This window comes from Podarcis erhardii (assembly GCF_964252035.2).
Source record: "Podarcis erhardii genome assembly, chromosome: 5".
Taxonomy (NCBI): Eukaryota; Metazoa; Chordata; class Lepidosauria; order Squamata; family Lacertidae; genus Podarcis; species Podarcis erhardii.
Genome location: NC_138509.1, coordinates 55,763,646 through 55,783,661, shown reverse-complemented (window position 1 = coordinate 55,783,661; position 20,016 = coordinate 55,763,646). Strand labels below are relative to the sequence as shown.

Here is a 20,016-nt window from a genome sequence, read left to right as displayed (position 1 = left end):
AGGGTGTTTTCTAATTAAAGTAGCAGGTTAATTCAATGTTGTTTGGTGATGTCTGACATTCAGCCAAGTAATATCCCCACCCCACCCCAAGTGGCCTGTTCCTTTTCAAAGCTTTACACTGCAGAATTTTGTCTTCTGCAGCTAGAAAAGAAATCTTAAACAGCTGGGAAAGGAGAGAACATACTGATACTGAGGGGACTGGAAATGAAATGTGAACTTTGAAATGTATTCTCACTGAGATAATTTCATCAGCTCATAAACCCAGCCCTCATGGTCTGAAGTTGTTTAGAGTGAATGGGTAGACATAAAATAAAACTCTGATGATGGGACAGTGGTTGACATGGCACACATTGTGGCACGTGTGTCTAAATTTGATCAAGAGATCATGCACCCATAAGGTTTAGAAACTTTTCAGGGCTATGTTATCAGCCAGATGAGAGATTGGATACAAGTTTTGCCAAAATAAGCACCGAGGGTCAATTCTTGAAAGTATCTTCCAAAAGTGAGAAAGAATGAAACAGTTACACAGGTGGAAAGGGCAGCACTCTGTGAAGTTCCAAAAGAGCAGGCAGATATTTCAACAGAGCTTGTGCAGGAGACTTTACTAGCTGCTTGTCTCTACAGTGTGCCTAAATTTATGTGTTGAACCAACTGAGCATTTGAATACAGGATCCTGTCCCTCCTTCACACACAGGTATACAAAGGCAGCATAGTAACCAGTTGAAAATGCATTATTTCCTAGCTTACACTTTAGAAGTTTTTAGGGGGGGGGAGTCTAGAGGGAGTGAACATATTGTAGCTTTTTATATGACAGGTATCACAGGATGGCTTGACTGTTTACATAGCCCCATGTATCCTGGATCATATATGCGGTAGCTATTCTCGCTGTGTAAGTGCAGTAACTGCTTTTCCAAAAGATAAGATGGCTAAGGGCAAGAATTTATTTTTACAAGGCCACTTCCAGACTTTTGCTGTTTTGTGCGCAAGATTCAATCACATACTGGCCAATTCAGGTTACACATTTAAAGTGGATTTGGTGCTCTTGTGCAACAAACCCCAAAATAAAAACAATGGACTTTTTGTGGAAAAGAAAGTAACAAGAAAATGTGCTAGGAAAGGTGGGCTAATGTAATACAACCTTTTACAATTTCCCCACAAAGTAGAATTAAGGTTCAATAAACAGTAGACATCTCCCATCACGGCAGGGCTGGAGAGAATCTGGAAAACATGATGGCAGCCTTTCGCCAGCAAGTATCACAACTTTATCATCAGTATTTGCTTACACGGAAAATTGGCATATGTGCACCTCTAGTGGTGCAATGGGTCAGTGCATCTGGCTGTTAACCAAAAGATTGGTGGTTCAAGCCCACCCTGCACTAGATGACCCTTGGGTTCCCTTCCAACTCTACAATTCTATGATTCTACCATATAACCTCCCTGCAAACTTTGTGCAAATCAGTCAGAGCAAGAGCTCAATAAACAGATTGGCCCAAGTCTTATCCCACTCCCTGTAAATTTGCCTTCATGGTCTGTACTTGGAGAAAAGGCTTATTCTTACTCTGCACCTGAAGACAAAGGGCAATCTTTTAATGGGTTTCAAGCCTCCTCCACCTCAAACCACACCATTTATTCTGGAGCACAGTTCAAAAAGCCAACCTACAAGGCAGCTGCCATAAAGCATCTAGCAACTAATAAAACAAGAGAAAGATGGTCTCGATCATGTGAACCAGTAATTAACAATGAGCTGGAGTTCCCAGCGTCATCAAAACTCTTCCTCTGTGAGTTCAGCTGGGAGCAGTTTTGTGGAGACAGATGAAAATACTCTCTGCAAAGGAAATCATGGCAATATTTATATACCTCTCTGCTGCACAAATCATGTCGGAGTTGAAAGGCTGTTTTTATTTTTTTGGCCTGGCTCCCTAAAACTCTCATGCACGCATAATTTTTCCTCGTACCTAAACAATTAGAGTGGTATTATTTGCTAAGACCCAGAAGTGCACAAGCAAGCAGAAAAGAAAGGCAGACCAGAGGGAGCTAAACCTTTGCCTTTCAGTTTTAATTTATTGACATTGTTATTTCAGCCCCTGGTATACATTTTCAAATACCTTTGAAACATACCTAAAAGCAGCTGAACTCTCTGGACAGATTCTACCAGTGTGGGATTTATGCACAAGCTAAGTGAGCCACAGATAAGGGCTTCAGATCACGAGAGACCTCTATATACCAACCCCCCACCCCCCATGAAGACATTGTGTTGTCTCCAGTGCTAGTGCTATTGAGAGTAGACCCAGTGAAGTTAATGGGCATGACTATTAGGCTCATTAATTTCAGTGGGTCTAATCTAATTTACAACCCCAAATTCCAAGTTTTACATAATCATGAAATAAATGCATTAGCATTTCTTCAAAGATCCTGCCTAAAAAACCTGGTCTGGACACCTGTAGATGAGCCTACTCATTCCCTCAGAGGCCCTTTAAAGACAAGGTGTCCAAATTTATCAAAAGGTTTGTTACCTGGAAGAAATGGGATGATTCTCTTCTTGGGATCTTTTTGGCCTCCTTCGATAGGGAATTTATCCAGAAGCTGCATCTGCAAAAGAAATATTTAGTGTGAACAAAAGTCCATCACCCCCTTTACCCACTCCCACCTCAACAACAACATGGCCTATTTTCCTGGCTGTAACAGATCTTGAAAGCTGCAGGAGCAGCTGTGATCAAGGGCAGGATTTTTTATTATTTTACAAATACAGTTCAGTGAACTTGGTTGAAGAGCGGCAAGGTTCCCGAGAGGGCAGGGAGAATTACATCAGAGTTGGGACAGGACCAAAGCCTGGAGTTCCAGCAATTCCCAATTATTTTGTACTTTCATAATAAATGAACACACAGTTTGACCCTCATCCATGTTCTGGGTAGCAATCCTGCAGGGTCCACCTATCCTCTAAGACAGACCACCCACCTGACGAGAACTGCTGCCTCAGAACCGCCAGAGAGGTTATTTCAATGAAGCATCCAATGTGGTTGTTGGCAGACCTCACCTATCTCCCACACATTGCTGCGCTTCTCCGTGCATCTTGATGGACAGGCATACATAGAGCAGAGGAGTTTCCTGGGGATCTGGAAATACTCTCTTATTGTGATCCCTGGGACTTTGTTGGAACAAAATGAGTTCTTACAAAGTGGAAGGTTGTATCAGCCTTTCTGGAAAGACCCTCCCTTCCCTGCTGACCACACATTTTATGCACATTTAACTCAGTGTGCGGTCATTGCAAATAGCATCCGTTACATTCATAATATATAGAAAATTTGGCAAAGTGATTTAATAATAAGGCAGATAAATATTTAATCTGTAAAAATATTAAGTTTGAGATTTTTTAAATGCCTGCTTTCAGTTTCAACTATCACAGTATAATGAAGACAGAAGTTTGTTTGTTTTTTTAAAAAAGTTGGATTGCTGCCAGGTTCTTTAGCAGGAATACTCCCATGTTCGTGTGTGTGCATTCACATACAGGACCATGTTCCTCCACAGCACTGCAGGTTCCTGAAGGATGTGTAGATATGATGGGACCACCTGATTGGCAGAGATCTTGAAACTGGAAAGGCTGCATGGTACTATGAATAATGAATGATGTGCAACGATGCAGAATCCTATAAATCTGGGTTCTGGGTTTGCCATTTGAAGAGCAAAACAGAGGACACATTTTCTGACTTCGCTATAACAACTCTTATTTTACATACCCATGAAAAAGAGGACGTGTCCTAGAGAAAGAGGACATATGGCAACCTTATTTTTAGCCTTTATTGAATACATAGACCTGGACCATTTTTACTCAACATTCAGAAGCTGGCACACTGAGGTTGTTGTTGTTGTTTAGTCGTGTCCCCATGGACCAGAGCATGCCAGGCACTCCTGTCTTCCGCTGCCACCCACAGTTTGGTCAAACTCATGTTGGTAGCTTCGAGAACACTGTCCAACCATCTCGTCCTCTCTCGTCCCCTTCTCCTTGTGCCCTCAAACTTTCCCAACTGCTATCACCATCTGCAGTGATCAACTCAGCACAACACAAAGGGGGCAACACACAGTGCTAATACATCCCTTCAAGCACCTCCACTAATGTGGATAGGAATCATTGAGATTCAACTGAAAGTGCTCACAGTGGACAAATGTGCATAAAGCACACACAGGAAAATCAGATCTGAGCAACCCACGTGTACCTTAATACTCTGGTGTGTACGCAGTCTATGTTGAAAATGGCAAACACTACATTTTCAACTCCATAGCAAAGGGATAGCATTTCAGAACAAGGAAGGATCCACCATCAAGCGTAACATAAGCCAGACTCCAAATCAGGCACAATAGCATTACATCGGTTCACATGTAAAAGAATTGCCCTCTGATTACAATGGCTTCTTAAAAAAATCACTACAAACCAGCACTTCAAAACATCAGGATAACACCTGGGGAGGGATGTAAATATAAATGTTTCGGAGAACCATTTCTTCCAACTGGATTCCCAAAACAAATGGGTGGGTGGCTGTCAACACAAAAGTGGGGTTAAAACGAAGTATGGAAACACCCTAAGCCATCTCCATCAGTTGAGAACCCTATATTTCGCTGCTCCTAATAGATATGTTGGAAGAATACCCACTGAGATTTTGAGAGCAAACTTTCCTTCTAAGAAAGAAGCCTAATGTTCTCTCTCGGGAGTCTAACTATCATGGAACACTGGACACTATCTGCTAGCATCAGGCTGGAAGGAAAAAGACCTACCTGCATGGAGAGTTAAGGAAGAGGAAAGAACCATCAGGCTTCCTCATTTGCAAGTCACCCTGATGAAGAAAAAGATTGTGGCTTTAATGCTTCTTAGACAAATTGTTTCTCTGCCAATTGAAGGTGACTTTTTTTTGAGGAGGGTGGGAGTTAAAGGATGTTTTGTTTTCCTGTAGACAGAGTTCAGGCTGTCTGGGGTCAGTCAGGGGTAAGATTACTTTTGTTCAAAGGAGAATGAAGGTATAGTTCAACTCCAGAGTTTGCTGTCATGACATTTTTATCCAGGAAGAGAAGTGTCTCGTTTTACTCTTAAGAGTGACTGACTCAGTGAGCCTACAGCTGAGACAGGCACATTCCTAGGGTTATTCTTGGAGGTAATCTTGTTTGGCTGATGTGGGCCTTTCCTAACCACATCAAGATGGTTGTGTGGTATATAACTAAGTACTGTTTATCCACAAGGCTGATATCAGTGGAACAGATGCAGCAAGCTGCAGCTGCAAAATTCCAAGATCTCCCATCACCGGATAATAGAGATACAAGTAAAACAGGTTGGCCATAAATGTCAGCAGTCCACAGTGACCTGACTGCAGGATGTAAACCAGTCTTCCCCAACCTGACTAAGGGTGATTGGGGTTTGAAGTCAAAAGCATCTGAAAGGCAACAGGTTAGGGAAGGCTGAGCTAACCTTTAAAGTGAATGTGTGAGTGGCGGGTGGTGAGCTTCACTAACAAGAGATATCACATGTGCTGCAGTAACTGTGTGGGAGAAGGGAGTCACCAGAAGGATAACCAGTGCTGTTAGCTAAATATCCAATCAAATACATGGAGCCTAAACACCCTTGCTCAGTTAAAGGATGCAGAAAGCTTGCGAGTCCACAACAGGTATCAGCTGAGGCTGCTGCCTTATTCTCTTATTTAGTCAAAAGGCTTTTCCCACCTAATTATTTTTTACCTTAAACTTTAGCAAAAGGAAATGGAAGATGGTAGCAACATCAAACTTTGTAGTGAGTAACCCCATAAGAATGGATGAACTTTCTGCTGAACATCGGGGCAGGGGGGACAGTCTGTTCTTCCTTTTTAAGTAACAAACTGGGTCTCGTAAAAAAAGGAAACAACTGCAAATAGCTGTTGTGGTCCATTTGCTGGGGGTTGGGGGAACTATAATTAGTAGCAATAGTATCAGTACTTTTAATGCAGAGATGGGATGTCTCTGGCCTTCCAGATGCTGTTGGACTCCCAACTCTCATCAGTCGCAGCCAGCATGCCCAGAGGTCAGGGATGATGGGAACTGCAGTTCTAACAAAGCCTGGAAGGTCACAGGCTCCCCATCCCTTATTTAATAGGATCAACTGATAGTTATATAGTCTTGAATCTACCATTCAAGAACCATTCATGAAATAACAGAATGATTGTGCTGTCCAAGTGAAAAACAGTGCAAAAGAGGTAATTTAGCACTCCTATGTTTCCAGATGCATATGAAGACAATAATAACTAACTGAATCAGGTAGGCCCATCTTGTCCAGCATCCTGTTCTCAGAGTGGCCACCCAGATGCCTAGGGAAAACCTGCAAGCAGGACTTGAGTGCAAGAGCACTCTTCCCTCCTGCAGTTTCCAGCAACTGGTATTTAGAAGCATATGGCCTCAGCCAAGACAGGTATTGCAGAGGAAATGTAATTATCTGCTGAATCTGCCCGTTAGTCATAGAAAGAGCCTGTTTTAAAGAGGCCAAGAGCTTTCCCTCTGTGCACTAAACTCTTAATTTAGCCTGACAAAGATGACTGCAAAAGCTTGTACAGGTTAATTCATTAAAAGTGTTGTATTCAGTGCTGCACAAGTGCAATATTCTCCTTGTGCAATGGGACTTCTTCCTCTTCTCTGCCATTGCAACCTCAAAATCTCTTCTGGAGGGTCCCCTCGACCCTCAGGAGCAGATTCTGAGAGTCTTGGGGGGATGCATAGGAGAGGAAGAGAGGAGAAAGCTCTGCTGTGCAAGCAGAACAGCAGCATTTTATCCAACCCATAGTCTTTAAAGACTTCAATCTTCCAAATTATGTAAGTAAAATAAATTTTGCAAAACATGAACTACACCCAACTTTAGATTAAGTGCTTCAAACCAGATAGTTGCAATCTGATGTTCCAGTTCAAACTACTCCTTAAAGCATCTTAGGAACAAATTGTTTTATGGAATAAGATGTCATCTGAGTGAGTGATCAGACTTTTATTTTTTTTACCATACTATTTGTACAGTGTGTGTGTTTAATCATGTAGCCATGGTTGCCTATTAAATTAGGATATGCAAACACTTCACTGCCACCCAGAGCATAAAAAAATGCATACACGTTCAAGTAAGCCACAACTTTCCAATTAAAAATGATTGACCTGTTCTCACATGAAACCAAAGGTATGAAATTCTGTGCTTGAGAACTACAGGCTGAGGTCTATACAGGTCCCTAGGATGCAGTCGAAACCCTGCAACAGTGACACAACTTGTGATATAGCACATTGTGTTCATTGCTGGAACTCTCCCAATACACTGATGGAACTCTCTCAATACACTGATGGAAGTGATGGAGCTATTCCACTAGTGAAAATACACGAGAGAAGTGGCCAAAATGGGGTGGACATTTGAGTGGGACATCTTTTTCAATCCACAGCTACACCATCATCAACAGTGAAACTTTACATAGGCTCCAGAGTATTCAAATCAATGGGAGGGGGGAATTAAAAATGCGTCACCATCTTCCACCCTCCCATGACAGCTCCACAAGTTCATAGCACACCACTACCGGCAACCATTTTAGGCATGTCCAACTGATAGGCAACCACCAACACACAGGTCCTTGTGGACCTGGAAAATGGAGGAATGGGGGCAGAATGGACTTATGCACACTCTGCCAACACACACGGGAGCCAGGAACAGAACCCACTGCAAAATGGTTGCTGCCTGTATATAAACTCCACACAGGCAGACCAGGAAGGAAGGAAGGAAGGAAGGTGATAGTGCTTGTCTTCCGCCATCCCCCTTTCCCATATTGCAAAGAGAAGCCAATGTTCTTGATCCTTTGGGGGGGGGTCCATCGCTATAACACGCAGCGCTTTCAATTTAATGCAGCGCTACAGACAGCATTGCTTCCACTTGCCGCATCATAAAACGAACGTTGATGATGCACTGCCAAAGGAAACAGCTACTAGCCTGCGATCTACCATGAACGTCAGGTGATCTGCCTATCAATCACGTTCGACCTGTTGGACATGCCTGATGTAGAAGAACATAATGACAACATAAGTAATTACATCATGTAACGTAGCCACAGCTGACAGCAAGGGCAGATTGCAGTGGAAGGAAAACAGTGCTGCATGTGATGATCATGGATCAGAACATAAATCAATGGCTTCTTACATCTCTCCAGAAAAGTGCCTTTTCCAAACTGCATTGCTGAACAGTATTTCCATACAGACACAATTCAATAGCAGGGAGCAATGTCCTGGATTTTGAAACACTGGTAGGTTTGTGCAATCCACACTGTTATATGAGTCAAACAAAGCAGACTTTTGTTTGATCTGTTCCCCACTAAGAGCACAATGGCCATCAAAAACAGAAAACAATAGCTTCGAACACAACGGCGCATGAGCTTGACATTGTCAACTGAAACAGGATTCAAGATCATAGGGGATTATACTAGCTGGGCAAAGTATAACTAAAAAGAACTTGCCAAAGTAAACAATCACCAATTTTGTTGACAAGGTGGAACAAGCTTGGTCAGTCACTCTTCCCCACCCCCACCCCGCCTCACATTTTTTAAACCTAATAAAAACCTAAAGCTGCTTTGCCCATATCCCCCTCAATCTTCCAAACACACAAAACTCCCCACAAAGGGAATTAAGTAGGAGTCCAGATAAGGACTCTATCTTTCGTGTGGAGAGATGAGCAGCAGCAAGCTGAACAGATCTCCTGCCTTGTGTGGAGTTTCACAAGTACTGCAGCCAACAGGGTGAAAGTTTCACAGAACAGACCTTTTAAGCCTTGGCGGCCAGTTTTTATCTTTGCAGTTTTATGTTCTGACTTGGTCTGCTTCTTAAAACTAGTTTAGCAGATTAGGGAGAAGAATCGAAACTTCTTTAAGTTCCAGTTCAGTACGTATAGGCCTGATGTAAACATACAAATTATTCTCCTAACTGCATGCCTATACACATAGAAAACACCACTTTTTGGTAAAACACGCACACATAAGTTTTCTAATGCAGGCGAGACCTTAGCGCTATGGATGTGTTGCTCGCTGTAGAGCATAAGCGTGCAGCGTGTAGAACAAGGAGTAAGGCTATGCTTTAAGCAGCGTCCCAAATGCCACATTTTCCCACCTGCCCCCACTGTGCATGGTTGGTGAGAATGCTACCTTCTGTGAGTATCATTTTTCTCAACTGAAGGGCACCGTTTGTCAGTGTTGACTGCATACATACACACCCGTCCAAGGCTGTGTATTTGTCAAATGGTCAGGCTGGAGTTAGTTTCAAATGCCTGCTCAGCAACGAAGTTCACTTGGTGATCCTGGATTAGTCACCATCTCTCAACCTAACCTGCCACACAAGGTGGCTGTGAGGACAAACTGTGAGGCGATTAGGATTTTGCTTGCACAGTTGGCTTTGTATGGCTGTGCCAGGGTTAAAGTTGCCTTGTTGCAGCTGTTTTACCGCTGCACAGAATTGTGAATGCTTTTTAAAATGTACTAAATTGGGATTGGGTGTTTCTATTTCTTTTCTCCTTTTACTGAACATTGCTTTCATGAGGCAGCCAACAATTGTATCATATAAATAAATGGGAGAGAAGAGAAAACAGGTATGCTGCCTTTAGCTCCTTGAGGGGAAAGCAGCATATGAACAAAAATAACGCGTGAAGCAAAGTGTCATTCTCCCACCTCCTCACGCTCAGAGGACCTTAGTTCTGTTTCATTTGGATTTCCCCCCTCAAAGATACATATATTTTACTGTTAATTTTTCAACAAATAATAATAGTGCACACAAAATATCCATTTACAATACAGGTGCTGCATTTTCCATTTACAGAACAGGCTAAAGCTTTTATAGATCTGCTAGAAATGAGTCTCTCTCTTTTTTGCATATGTTTACAATATTCCCCAAAATATATATGATTCAGCATTTTCCTGTTTTTTTATTACACATAATAAAGGGGATTTAAACACACACACACAACAGAAAACTCTAGCACTCTACAGGATCAGAAGAGTGCAACCCTCAGAAGTATGTCCACGTTAGCTTACTCCCAAGCAAGGGTGCATATTGATGCAATCTTACACTTTACACCCAAAGCAAGGTGGGTCCTGGAAATAAGAAGGAAATTGGAAACAGGACGCCAGCTGCCTTCCACCCAAACAAAGCAAGTTATTAGGAAAGCATGACAGTGGCTGGGTGTGTCACTACAGAAAAAAAGATACTTCATGGGTTGGGCTGAGAGCTCAGCTGCTGCAAAGCTATCTTGTTTTATTAGAGGGGAGTGGGAAGATTTGGCTTAGGGAACAAGATAAACAAACACAAGGTCCACAACCCTAAAACCAACCAACCTATTTTCAGCCAGTTTCAGGGGACAGCCTTGCAATCAACCCTCAGGGTCCTAAGAAGGTCTGAAGAACACAGTCATGTGCTACTGGTATTACACAAGCAGCTAAGAAGTCATTTTCCTGAAGCTTACACACATTTTTAAGCCACACAATTAACTTTAGTGTTCAATTACTAATTAATTAATTCAGCAGGTTGCCTTGCTGAAGTCAATTCTATTTGATTTATATTATTTTCGTTATAAATATCGAGTCAGTGAGGTGTAATGGTTACAAGTGTTGGGACTAGGACTTGGGAGACCAGGGTTCGAATCCCCACTCAACCATGAAGCTCAGTGGGTAACCTTGGGCCAGCCCAAGTCTCTCTGCCTAACCTACCTTGCAGGGTCGTTGTGAAGATAAAATGGAGCTGTGGAGAATCATGTACACCATCTGGCCCTTGAGAGGGCAGTCCCCCCCCCCAAGTCTTTTACTGCCTTAAAACATCTCTATTAAATATAGCCACCAGGCATTTGAAAGGGATCTCCTCTCTGGTTTCAGAGGCACGTGGCTGAACTGGCACCGGCCATGGCCCACCTGTGCTTGCAACTCTTTCACTGATGTGGGTTGCTGAGGGAGTGAAAGTCATGTGTGCACTGTTGAAAGCATGGCATGTTGCTACTGCCAAACTCAGTGAGGAGTGATAAGGATGACTAAAGGAAGGCAGCCAGGAGAGTGGAGAGGGCAGTGGACAAGAAGAGATCAGAAATAAAGACTCAGAAATGTAAATAGGGAAAACCAATGGGACGGGAGTGCAATGAGACCTGTGTATGGGGAGGTAACCAAGACATGGTGGCCGTCAGAGTGGTTTCAACTCTACACCCCTACTTGTGAAGGTGAGGTGAGGGGACAATGCCAAGGGCCATTTCTGGTGAAAGAAAATAACACTTTATTAACAAGGCATAAACATGAACCCTGGACTCGTATTCACTATAGCTGTGAGCAGTGTTTTTTTCTGGGGGGGACGCATACCCCTAAACATTTTGTGAATCTAAGTTTGGCCTCATTGAGGGGTAGTATTTCAATATGAGTAGGAAAATGTGAGTGCCCCTAAACATTTTTTAAAGAAAAAAAGCATTGGCTATGAGTGTAACTTCATGGAAGGAAGAGGGGGAGGGGGACCCCCCCCTCCCTAGACTCAAAGCAAATCTCCTTTCTGACAGGTGCTGAAATACAGCGCCATTTATTTCTACACTTAGAGCTTTCTGCAAAGTTGAGTGGCAAGCTGAAGATAGCAGGCCAAGAGAGAGAGAGTCTTTGAAATTTCACCCTGGCTTGGAGCCTTGGGGATTAGCACTGGTGTATGAAAACAGAACATGAAAGAGAAGAAGAAGAAGAAGAAGAAGAAGAAGAAGAAGAAGAAGAAGATAGAAAGTGTGTGCACTGGGGTATGGGAAGAGGTGGTTCTCTCTACCTTTTCATGTGGAATTATTGATTTCCCAGAGGCACTCCTGACTCTCAGGCAAGAAGAATCCACATCTCCCTGTGGGATTGCTCATTAAACACACACACACACAAATCAATAATATGACAGACAAGCCAGGTAACAGAAGATGAGAGTGATATTGCCATTCCATTCCATATGGAGGCAAAATATTAGGCTGGGCAGATTTGTTTTCTGTGTGACTTGAGGCAAGGTTCTTATACTATCTCTTAGTGAGCCTCTTTAAACTGGAAAAAATAGCTTGATCCCTCTCATGAGTTACCAAGGGCATGTACACACATTACAGCCACCAGATTGAGACTACTTTAAATCATTCCACACAGCAGCTGTTTTCACAGGATAACCCATTGGAGAACTGATTGGAGAACCATACAAATACGTAGTTGGAAAGCTTTGCAGTGGTATCGAAACTCACTCAAGTCACTGCAAACACACCTGGCAATGTGGTCATATCCAGTTTAAGCAGCCTTCATATATTTGTGTCTATGTGCAGATTATCCCAGGGACAACATTCTCTGGGTGAGGTCAGACAAGATATGTTAAGTTCAAATGTTCTCATCTCATTCACAGCTTCACTTTCAGCCTCAGTTTAGTATTACCTATAGGTTGGAGCAGTGTCTAAACTGGCAAATTATTGTTAACACTTCAAAACTTGATTTCCAGCTGCAATTGGAGAGCAAGCTCTAACCATAGTTTGCAGATTTAGATATCACAGCAAACTATGGTTAGCACTAAACTGCAAACCGATCAGGAAGTCATGTGCAAGCTGTACAGATGGAGGTAGGAGCCAATGGCTCATTTCCAATCCACCAAATCATGCTCTAGGAGTTCACCTGAACTAAGTTAAGCACTGCTTCCTTCAGTATATGGCCAACTTTGTACCATGCCTATCCTATACTGGAAGAAACATAGGAAGCTGCCTTATACCGAATCAGACTCCTTAGTCCATTTAGCTCAGTACTGTCTACACTGACTGGCAGCAACTCTCCAGGGTTTCAGACAGGGAAGCAGCTCCCTCTAAGTCTAAGACTATTATTGACACGTACTTGGGAAACAAAAAACTTATACAAGTGGAAGGTCTCCGTATTGGACACTAGAACTACTGATCAACAAAACACAAACTACACAGCAAGTTGTGTTTTGCTGACCAACAGGGAAATGGGTTAGCAGGAAGAGGATAAGCTTGTCACTTCTCTGTTGATATTTGGCAGAATACCAGGTTTAATGGAACATAGGAAGCTGCCTTATATACTAGGTCTGCCTATTTATCAAGTTATTTTTATTTTCTTCATAAAATTTATACACCACTGGATTGTTAAAAAAAAACAACAACCATCAAAGCGGTTCACAAAAAGATAAAACAAAAACTAGTTCAACATTGTCTCCACCGGGTGGCAGTGACAAAGGTCAGAGTCCAGGACAAAGGTCAGCAGCTTCACTAGAAATACTGGGGATTGAACTTGGCACCTTCTGCATGCAAAGCATATATTATGTCCCCCTCTAATAATGGATAATCAAATTATGTTTTGCACCCCTACTGCCACTTAATTTTTAAAAGTCTTTGTTAGTTCAACATCACTGGTCCACCAACAAATATTTTAAAACCTGCATCACAATTTCATTAACATAGTCCATAAGAGGAAATGTGTGAGCATCACCCGCTCCAAATACAGTGGAGCCCATGTAGAAAAGCTGCCCTGAAAAGTTCACCTAGTAGATGGAGCATAAATATTGCAAATGAATAAATGTGACCATATCACCAGGCTATAATGACAGCACTCCCATGTTGCCTTCGAAGCATGACAAAACTAGAGTGCAATCCCTTAAACATGAGGCAATCAGAAGAATTGTGAAAATTGGACTTGTATACTGAAAGGGCTATTTGCCTGAGGTTACATCAATGTGGAATTTCATTAGAGCAGAAGGAAATAACAGTGTGAAGTTGACTAATTTAGTAATGTGAAGTGTGCTGGAAAGAAGCTTATAGAAACTAATATTGTATGAAGCAACAAAGTGTAAATGAAGAATGTGTAGCTGCTTCTATCAAACAATATGCAACAGATGGAAACTCGGGATAGGAATCACGTATTCAGTATATTTGAAGCCCAGGTGCCTCTCCCATCCAAGCCATCATATGTGCTAATTAAAGAAAAGAGCAGCTGCTCTCCTCTGAAAAGTAAAACCAGCTCTGCCGTCCAGGATCAAATGGAATGATTAACACACCCAGTGTGCCTTCCTAGAGCATTGTGGCTTTCCAGGGATCTAATTCAAACAGAAAAGGAAGCTCAGATGTGAAGTGGTGGGTGCTGGAAAAGTTTTGATTGAAACCTTTGATAGGCGAGGGGAATTCAAGAATACATTTCAAGGAGATTTTCCCTAGCGGGAAGCATGAATATAAGATTTATAGAGAGGAAAACCTTGGCTCACCTTAAATTTTGGCCCAAAAATGTTAGTGATTTTGTTCATAGAAAAAGCAACTAGCTTCCTATTAGGAGAACTGGCTGTATCAGATTATGCTGCCATGGCACTGGGCCCTGGTTACTAGTGCTGCAACCACACCCACACCATACATTTAAAGCATTCTTATACCACTTTAACAGTCATGGCTTCCCCAAAAGAATCCCAGGATCCATAATTTGTTAAGAGTGCTAATAACAGTAGCTCTGCAAGGGGGTCTTCTAACGACTCTCAGCACCCTTAACAAACGACAGTTCGCAGGATTCTTGCGGGGGGGGGCACAACTGTTAAAGTAGTAGTAGTAGTAATAATATATGTACTGCTTTATATTTTAAAGGAAAAAATCTCAAAGCAGTTTACAATCGGGGCTTCCGGAGGTGGCGCCTATCGGCAATGGCGGATTCCCTCTAACCGGAGGGAGAAGCTCCGTAGAAATCGGGTCCACCGCTGCAGCGAAGCGGAGGACCCTTAAAAAACCCGCAGGCGGGAGAAGCCTGGGGCCGTGGGACTCAGTGGGCACGCGGAGTGCACCCCGAACTGTCAAAGGAGCTCTGTAAAGAGCTCCAGAGCGGAGCGGGGTTGCGCTGTGCTGGGAGTCGATCGCTACTTCTACGGAGTGAAGCTGCATAGCAGTTGCCGGAGAGCGCTGACCTTTTTCCTGTGAACATCGAATTGAAACATCTACCCGTGAGTAAGACTGGGGGAACTTTGAAAGGATCAAAGGAAAGGACTTAAAAGAAGCGAACCAGCAATTTGACTTTGACTTTGACACTTTGATCCTTGGATTTGATCTTGAATTTGAACCTGAAATCGGCAAAGTTTAAACAGGAAGCCTGCTTTGCCGACTTGTAGACAGCTTAAAAGCAAGGGACAATGGAGCTGGGAACCATAGAATTTGAACTTTTATAAAGAGCTAAATCTCACTGCCTGACAGAAGAACCCCCCCAAAAAGTGGAAAGGGGGGATTGAACCTACCACTCAATCCTTGACTTCGGTCTGCCTTAAGTAATTGAAAGGTCACTTTGAATGCACCGTTTTATAGACACTGTAACTATTACAGTAGACCTCTGCAAAAGATTGGTAACTTTTTGGGACTATCTGAGCTTGCAACTGTTGCTATCTGTGTAACATTATTATACCTATGAAGATACTGTTCTATAGTCGTCATCCATGAAACATTTTGCTACTCTGCTCCCCCAGAGGCATCTTGTGTTATAGCTGGGGATTTTCCACTGCAGCTGCCTTTTCATTATTGCTGAGAAACAATCCTGGGAGCTGTGAGAACTGTGTAAGTGACCTTGACTTCTTGAGGCACAGGAATGGATCAAGACAAACCACAAGATAAGGCCCAGGAGAAGGCGCAAGAGAAAGCTATAAAATATAAAACTAGACAACAGCAGCAATTGTTGACACAGCAACAACAACATTACAGAAGACCATCTCTAACAGGCCTTTCTGCCCCACAAGTCACAGAAAGAGAAGAAGCCAAAGGAGCAGGACCAGTAGGATCAGATTCTGCAACATTGGACAAGATTCTCTCAGCTTTACAAAATTTGTCAACCAAGATAGACTTAAATACTTCAACTATTAAAGACCTTGGACAAAAAGTGAATGACGTGGGGCAGAAAGTGAACTCCAATACCCAGGCAATTGATAGGCTACTGCAGGAATCCAAGGCGACAAAACAGACAGCAGAGGAAGCGAAAGAGAGGATCTTGGTGGTAGAGGAAAAAATACCGCCAATTAATAGAAAACTGGATGACTACAAGGCACAATTTTCTTTGATTGAACTTAAGGAAAAGCAGGCCAACTTGAGAATAAGAGCAGTCCCGGAAACAGAGGAAGGAGAATTAATAGAGTTCCTCACACTGGAGTTTGAGACTTTCTGGGGTTTGGACCCTGAAGAAATTAAGATAGTGAGTGCCTTTCGACTGGGAAGGGTCAGAAGGAAGAACAAGGCGAGGGACTGATTGATTTCGTTAAGATCAAAAGAAGAAAGAGATAAAATACTGAGCCTACATTACCAGAAAGCGCTTGAGATTGGAAGTGAGAGAATTGAAATTTTTAAAGATATCCCAAAATACCTATTAGATCTTAGAACCAACTACAGTGATTTGGTCGATCTACTAAGAAAGAACAACATCTTGTTCAGGTGGGAATTTCCTCAAGGCCTCTCGTTTGCATTCAAAGGAAAGAAAATTAAGATAAGATCAAAGGAAGATAAAGTGAGTTTCCTGAAAGATTTTGGTGAAGAACTACGAAGGGAGGCAAGAACAAAAGATTTGGAGGCACTAGGATTGGGACCACCTGACTTGGACAGGCACCCCCTGGGGTTGGACCGGCCAGAGAAAGAGACACAACCATCAGAGGAAGAACAACTTTTAGGAGCAGTCGGAGGAACGTCATAACCACAACATGTCTCTGCAGATGTTAACTTGGAATATTCGGGGCCTAAATTCCCCTAGCAAGAGGAAGAGAATTTTTCACATGCTAAAAAAGGAACAATTGGACTTGATTTGTTTACAAGAAACACATATAACTAGACTCCACAGGAAATTGTTGATAAATAAGAGACTAGGCCAAGAATTTATCTCATCGGATAAAGTCAAAAAAAGAGGAGTAGTGATATACGCAAAAGAGAAACTGACACCAAAATTTCTGTTTAAAGATGAACATGGACGATTTATTGCAATTGAAATACAATTATATGGAGAAAAAGTTTTAATAATTGGAGTCTATGCACCTAATGAGGGAAAATCAGACTTTTATAAAAAACTGCATGAGACGTTGCTCGATTACATGGACCAAAACATCATTTTGATGGGAGATATGAATGGAGTCAACAAACATGGACAAATCTGAAAGACAGGTAGTTACAAAAGATGGAAGGCTACCAAAGACTTTTTTTGAATTGACAGACAATATGGATTTGATTGACATTTGGAGAACTAAAAACCCCCTAGGTAGAGAGGGGACCTTCTTCTCTGAAGCCAATATGACATGGACAAGAATTGACCAAATCTGAATTACAAGAGGGATGGCACCTAAGATACGGAAAGTGGAAATCTGCCCAAAAGCTTGCTCCGACCATAAGCCTGTGAAAATGGACATGAAATTAACACCGATTGGTTCCTTTAGATGGAGAATGAATGACACCTTATTTAGAGACTGTGAAATTATTAAGAAGGCCCAAAAAACTACGAAAGATTATTTTGAAATAAACCTGAAGACAACTGTAGAAAAAAGAATAATCTGGGACGCGAGTAAGGCGGTCATGAGAGGTTTTCTGATCCAACAAAACACTTTAAAGAGGAGACTTCAAGAAGAAAGAAAAGGAAAGATTTTGGAGAAAATTGGAGAAGGAGAGAAGAGACTAAGGACTAAACCAAAGTCACAGGAGATCCTGCGAGAAATCAAATTATATCAGGCACAATATTTGAAACTGGTTAATCAGGACATAGAATGGAAGATTAAACAAATGAGACAAATAACTTTTGAATCAGCTAATAATAAGTGTGGAAAGCTGCTAGCATGGCAGCTGAAGAAAAGACAAAAATTAAACACTGTGACTAATCTTGAAGTAAATGGAAGGAATGTACAAAACCCACAGGAGATTAAAGACTGTTTCCAGAGATACTTTAAACAATTGTATGCACAAGGGCCACAGAATGAAACCAAGATTGACGAATTTTTAGAAACAAATGGATTACAAAATATTTCACAAGAGAACAAACTAATACTGAATGATAAAATTTCTGAACAGGAGGTTGAAGGTGCCATTAAGAATTTGCAACTTGGCAAGTCTCCAGGCCCAGATGGGCTTTCCTCCAAATATTATAAAGTGATGAAAGACTATTTAATTCAACCATTAATGGAGGTTTGCAATGAAATTATGGAGGGGAAAAGAGCGCCGGAGTCGTGGAAAGATGCTTATATCACTCTTATACCGAAAAATGAAGCGGAAAAGACACAGCTTAAGAACTACCGCCCCATATCCCTATTTAACGTGGATTATAAAATTTTTGCAGACATTTTAGCTAAAAGATTAAAAAAAGTTTTGGCAGGAATTATACATAAAGACCAAGCAGGCTTTCTTCCAGGTAGACATATGTCAAATAACACAAGGAACTTAATTGATATTTTGGAAAAATTACAAGTTAATATCAATACAAAAGCAGTATTGATATTTATCGATGCTGAGAAAGCCTTTGATAACATCTCTTGGAGTTTTATGAAGAAAAATCTGCAAGGGATGGGGGTGGGAGAAAGGTTTGGAAACGGTATAGGGGCGATTTACTCGGAACAAAAGGCAAAGTTAATTGTGAACAATGCGGTTACAGAAGAAGTTAAGATAGAGAAAGGGACACGACAAGGCTGCCCAATTTCCCCTCTACTTTTTATTTCAGTCCTGGAGATATTGCTGAACATGATTAGAAGGGACCAACAGATTCAGGGTATACAGGTCGGAGTGAAACATTATAAATTAAAAGCCTATGCAGATGACCTAGTTTTGACATTACAGGAGCCAATCCCTAGTACTAGAAGAGCTTAGGAATTAATACAAGAGTTTGGTCAGGTGGCAGGGTTTAAACTCAACAAATTAAAAACTATGGTTTTAGAGAAGAATTTAACACAAATGGAGAAGGATAGGTTTCAGAGAGAAACAGGTTTAACAGTGGTGAAAAAAACAAAATACCTAGGGGTGAACATGACTTCAAAGAATGTTAACTTATTTAAAGATAACTATGAAAAATGTTGGTCTGAAGTGAAAAAAGATCTTGAAATATGGACAAATTTAAAGTTATCCTTACTGGGTAGAATAGCAGTTATCAAAATGAATGTATTGCCAAGACTATTGTTTCTGTTTCAATCGTTACAGATAATTGACAAGATGGATTGTTTTAAGAAGTGGCAAAGATAAATTTCTAGATTCGTCTGGCAGGGCAAAAAGCCCAGAATTAAATACAAAATTCTTACTGATGTGAAGGAGAGAGGGGGGTTTGCCCTGCCGGACTTTAAACTATATTATGAGGCGGCAGCCTTTTGCTGGCTGAAGGAATGGCTACTTCTTGAGAACACAGACATTCTTGATCTGGAAGGATATGATAATGCTTTTGGATGGCATGCATATTTGTGGTATGGTAAGGATAAAGTACAAAGGTCGTTCAAAAACCATATTGTCAGGAAAGCGTTGTTTAATGTCTGGGTCAGATATAAAGATCTTTTGGAGAATAAAACCCCAAGGTGGCTCTCTCCAATGGAGGCTAAGGCCTTGAAAAAACTTAACATGGAATCTAACTGGCCAAAATACAGGGAAATTTTGGAGCAGGAGGGAGATAAATTGAAACTGCAGAGCTATGAGAAACTTAAAGATAAGGTGATTGGTTACATTACTTTCAAGTAAGAGAGGCCTATAATTTGGACAGGAAAAATGGCTTCCAGGTGGAAAAATCGAAGCTGGAAACAGAATTGTTAGAACCCAGTGCTAAGGTATTGTCGAGAATGTATAACTTGCTGCTGAAATGGAATACTGAGGATGAAACAGTTAAATCTGCTATGATAAAATGGGCACAAGATATTGGTCATAACATTATGTTCGCTGACTGGGAATGGTTGTGGACCACCGGTTTGAAATTTACGGCATGTAGCGCCATAAGAGAGAATATTATGAAAATGATTTACAGGTGGTACATGACCCCAGTCAAGCTAGCAAAAATTTATCACCTGCCTGATAACAAA

The 20,016-nt window shown here is 41.6% G+C and overlaps 1 protein-coding gene across 7 annotated transcripts in view; it reads right to left on the bottom strand.

Moving 5' to 3' along the window:
* SH3PXD2A (SH3 and PX domains 2A) overlaps nt 1-20,016 on the bottom strand; it is a 259,240-nt gene that overhangs the window by 174,749 nt on the left and 64,475 nt on the right. For all 7 annotated transcript variants that reach the window (XM_081863403.1, XM_081863404.1, XM_081863407.1 and 4 more), the window contains one exon: nt 2,514-2,589. In XM_081863403.1, the coding sequence (XP_081719529.1) occupies nt 2,514-2,589 (76 nt within the window). The remainder of the gene's footprint in view (nt 1-2,513; nt 2,590-20,016) is intronic.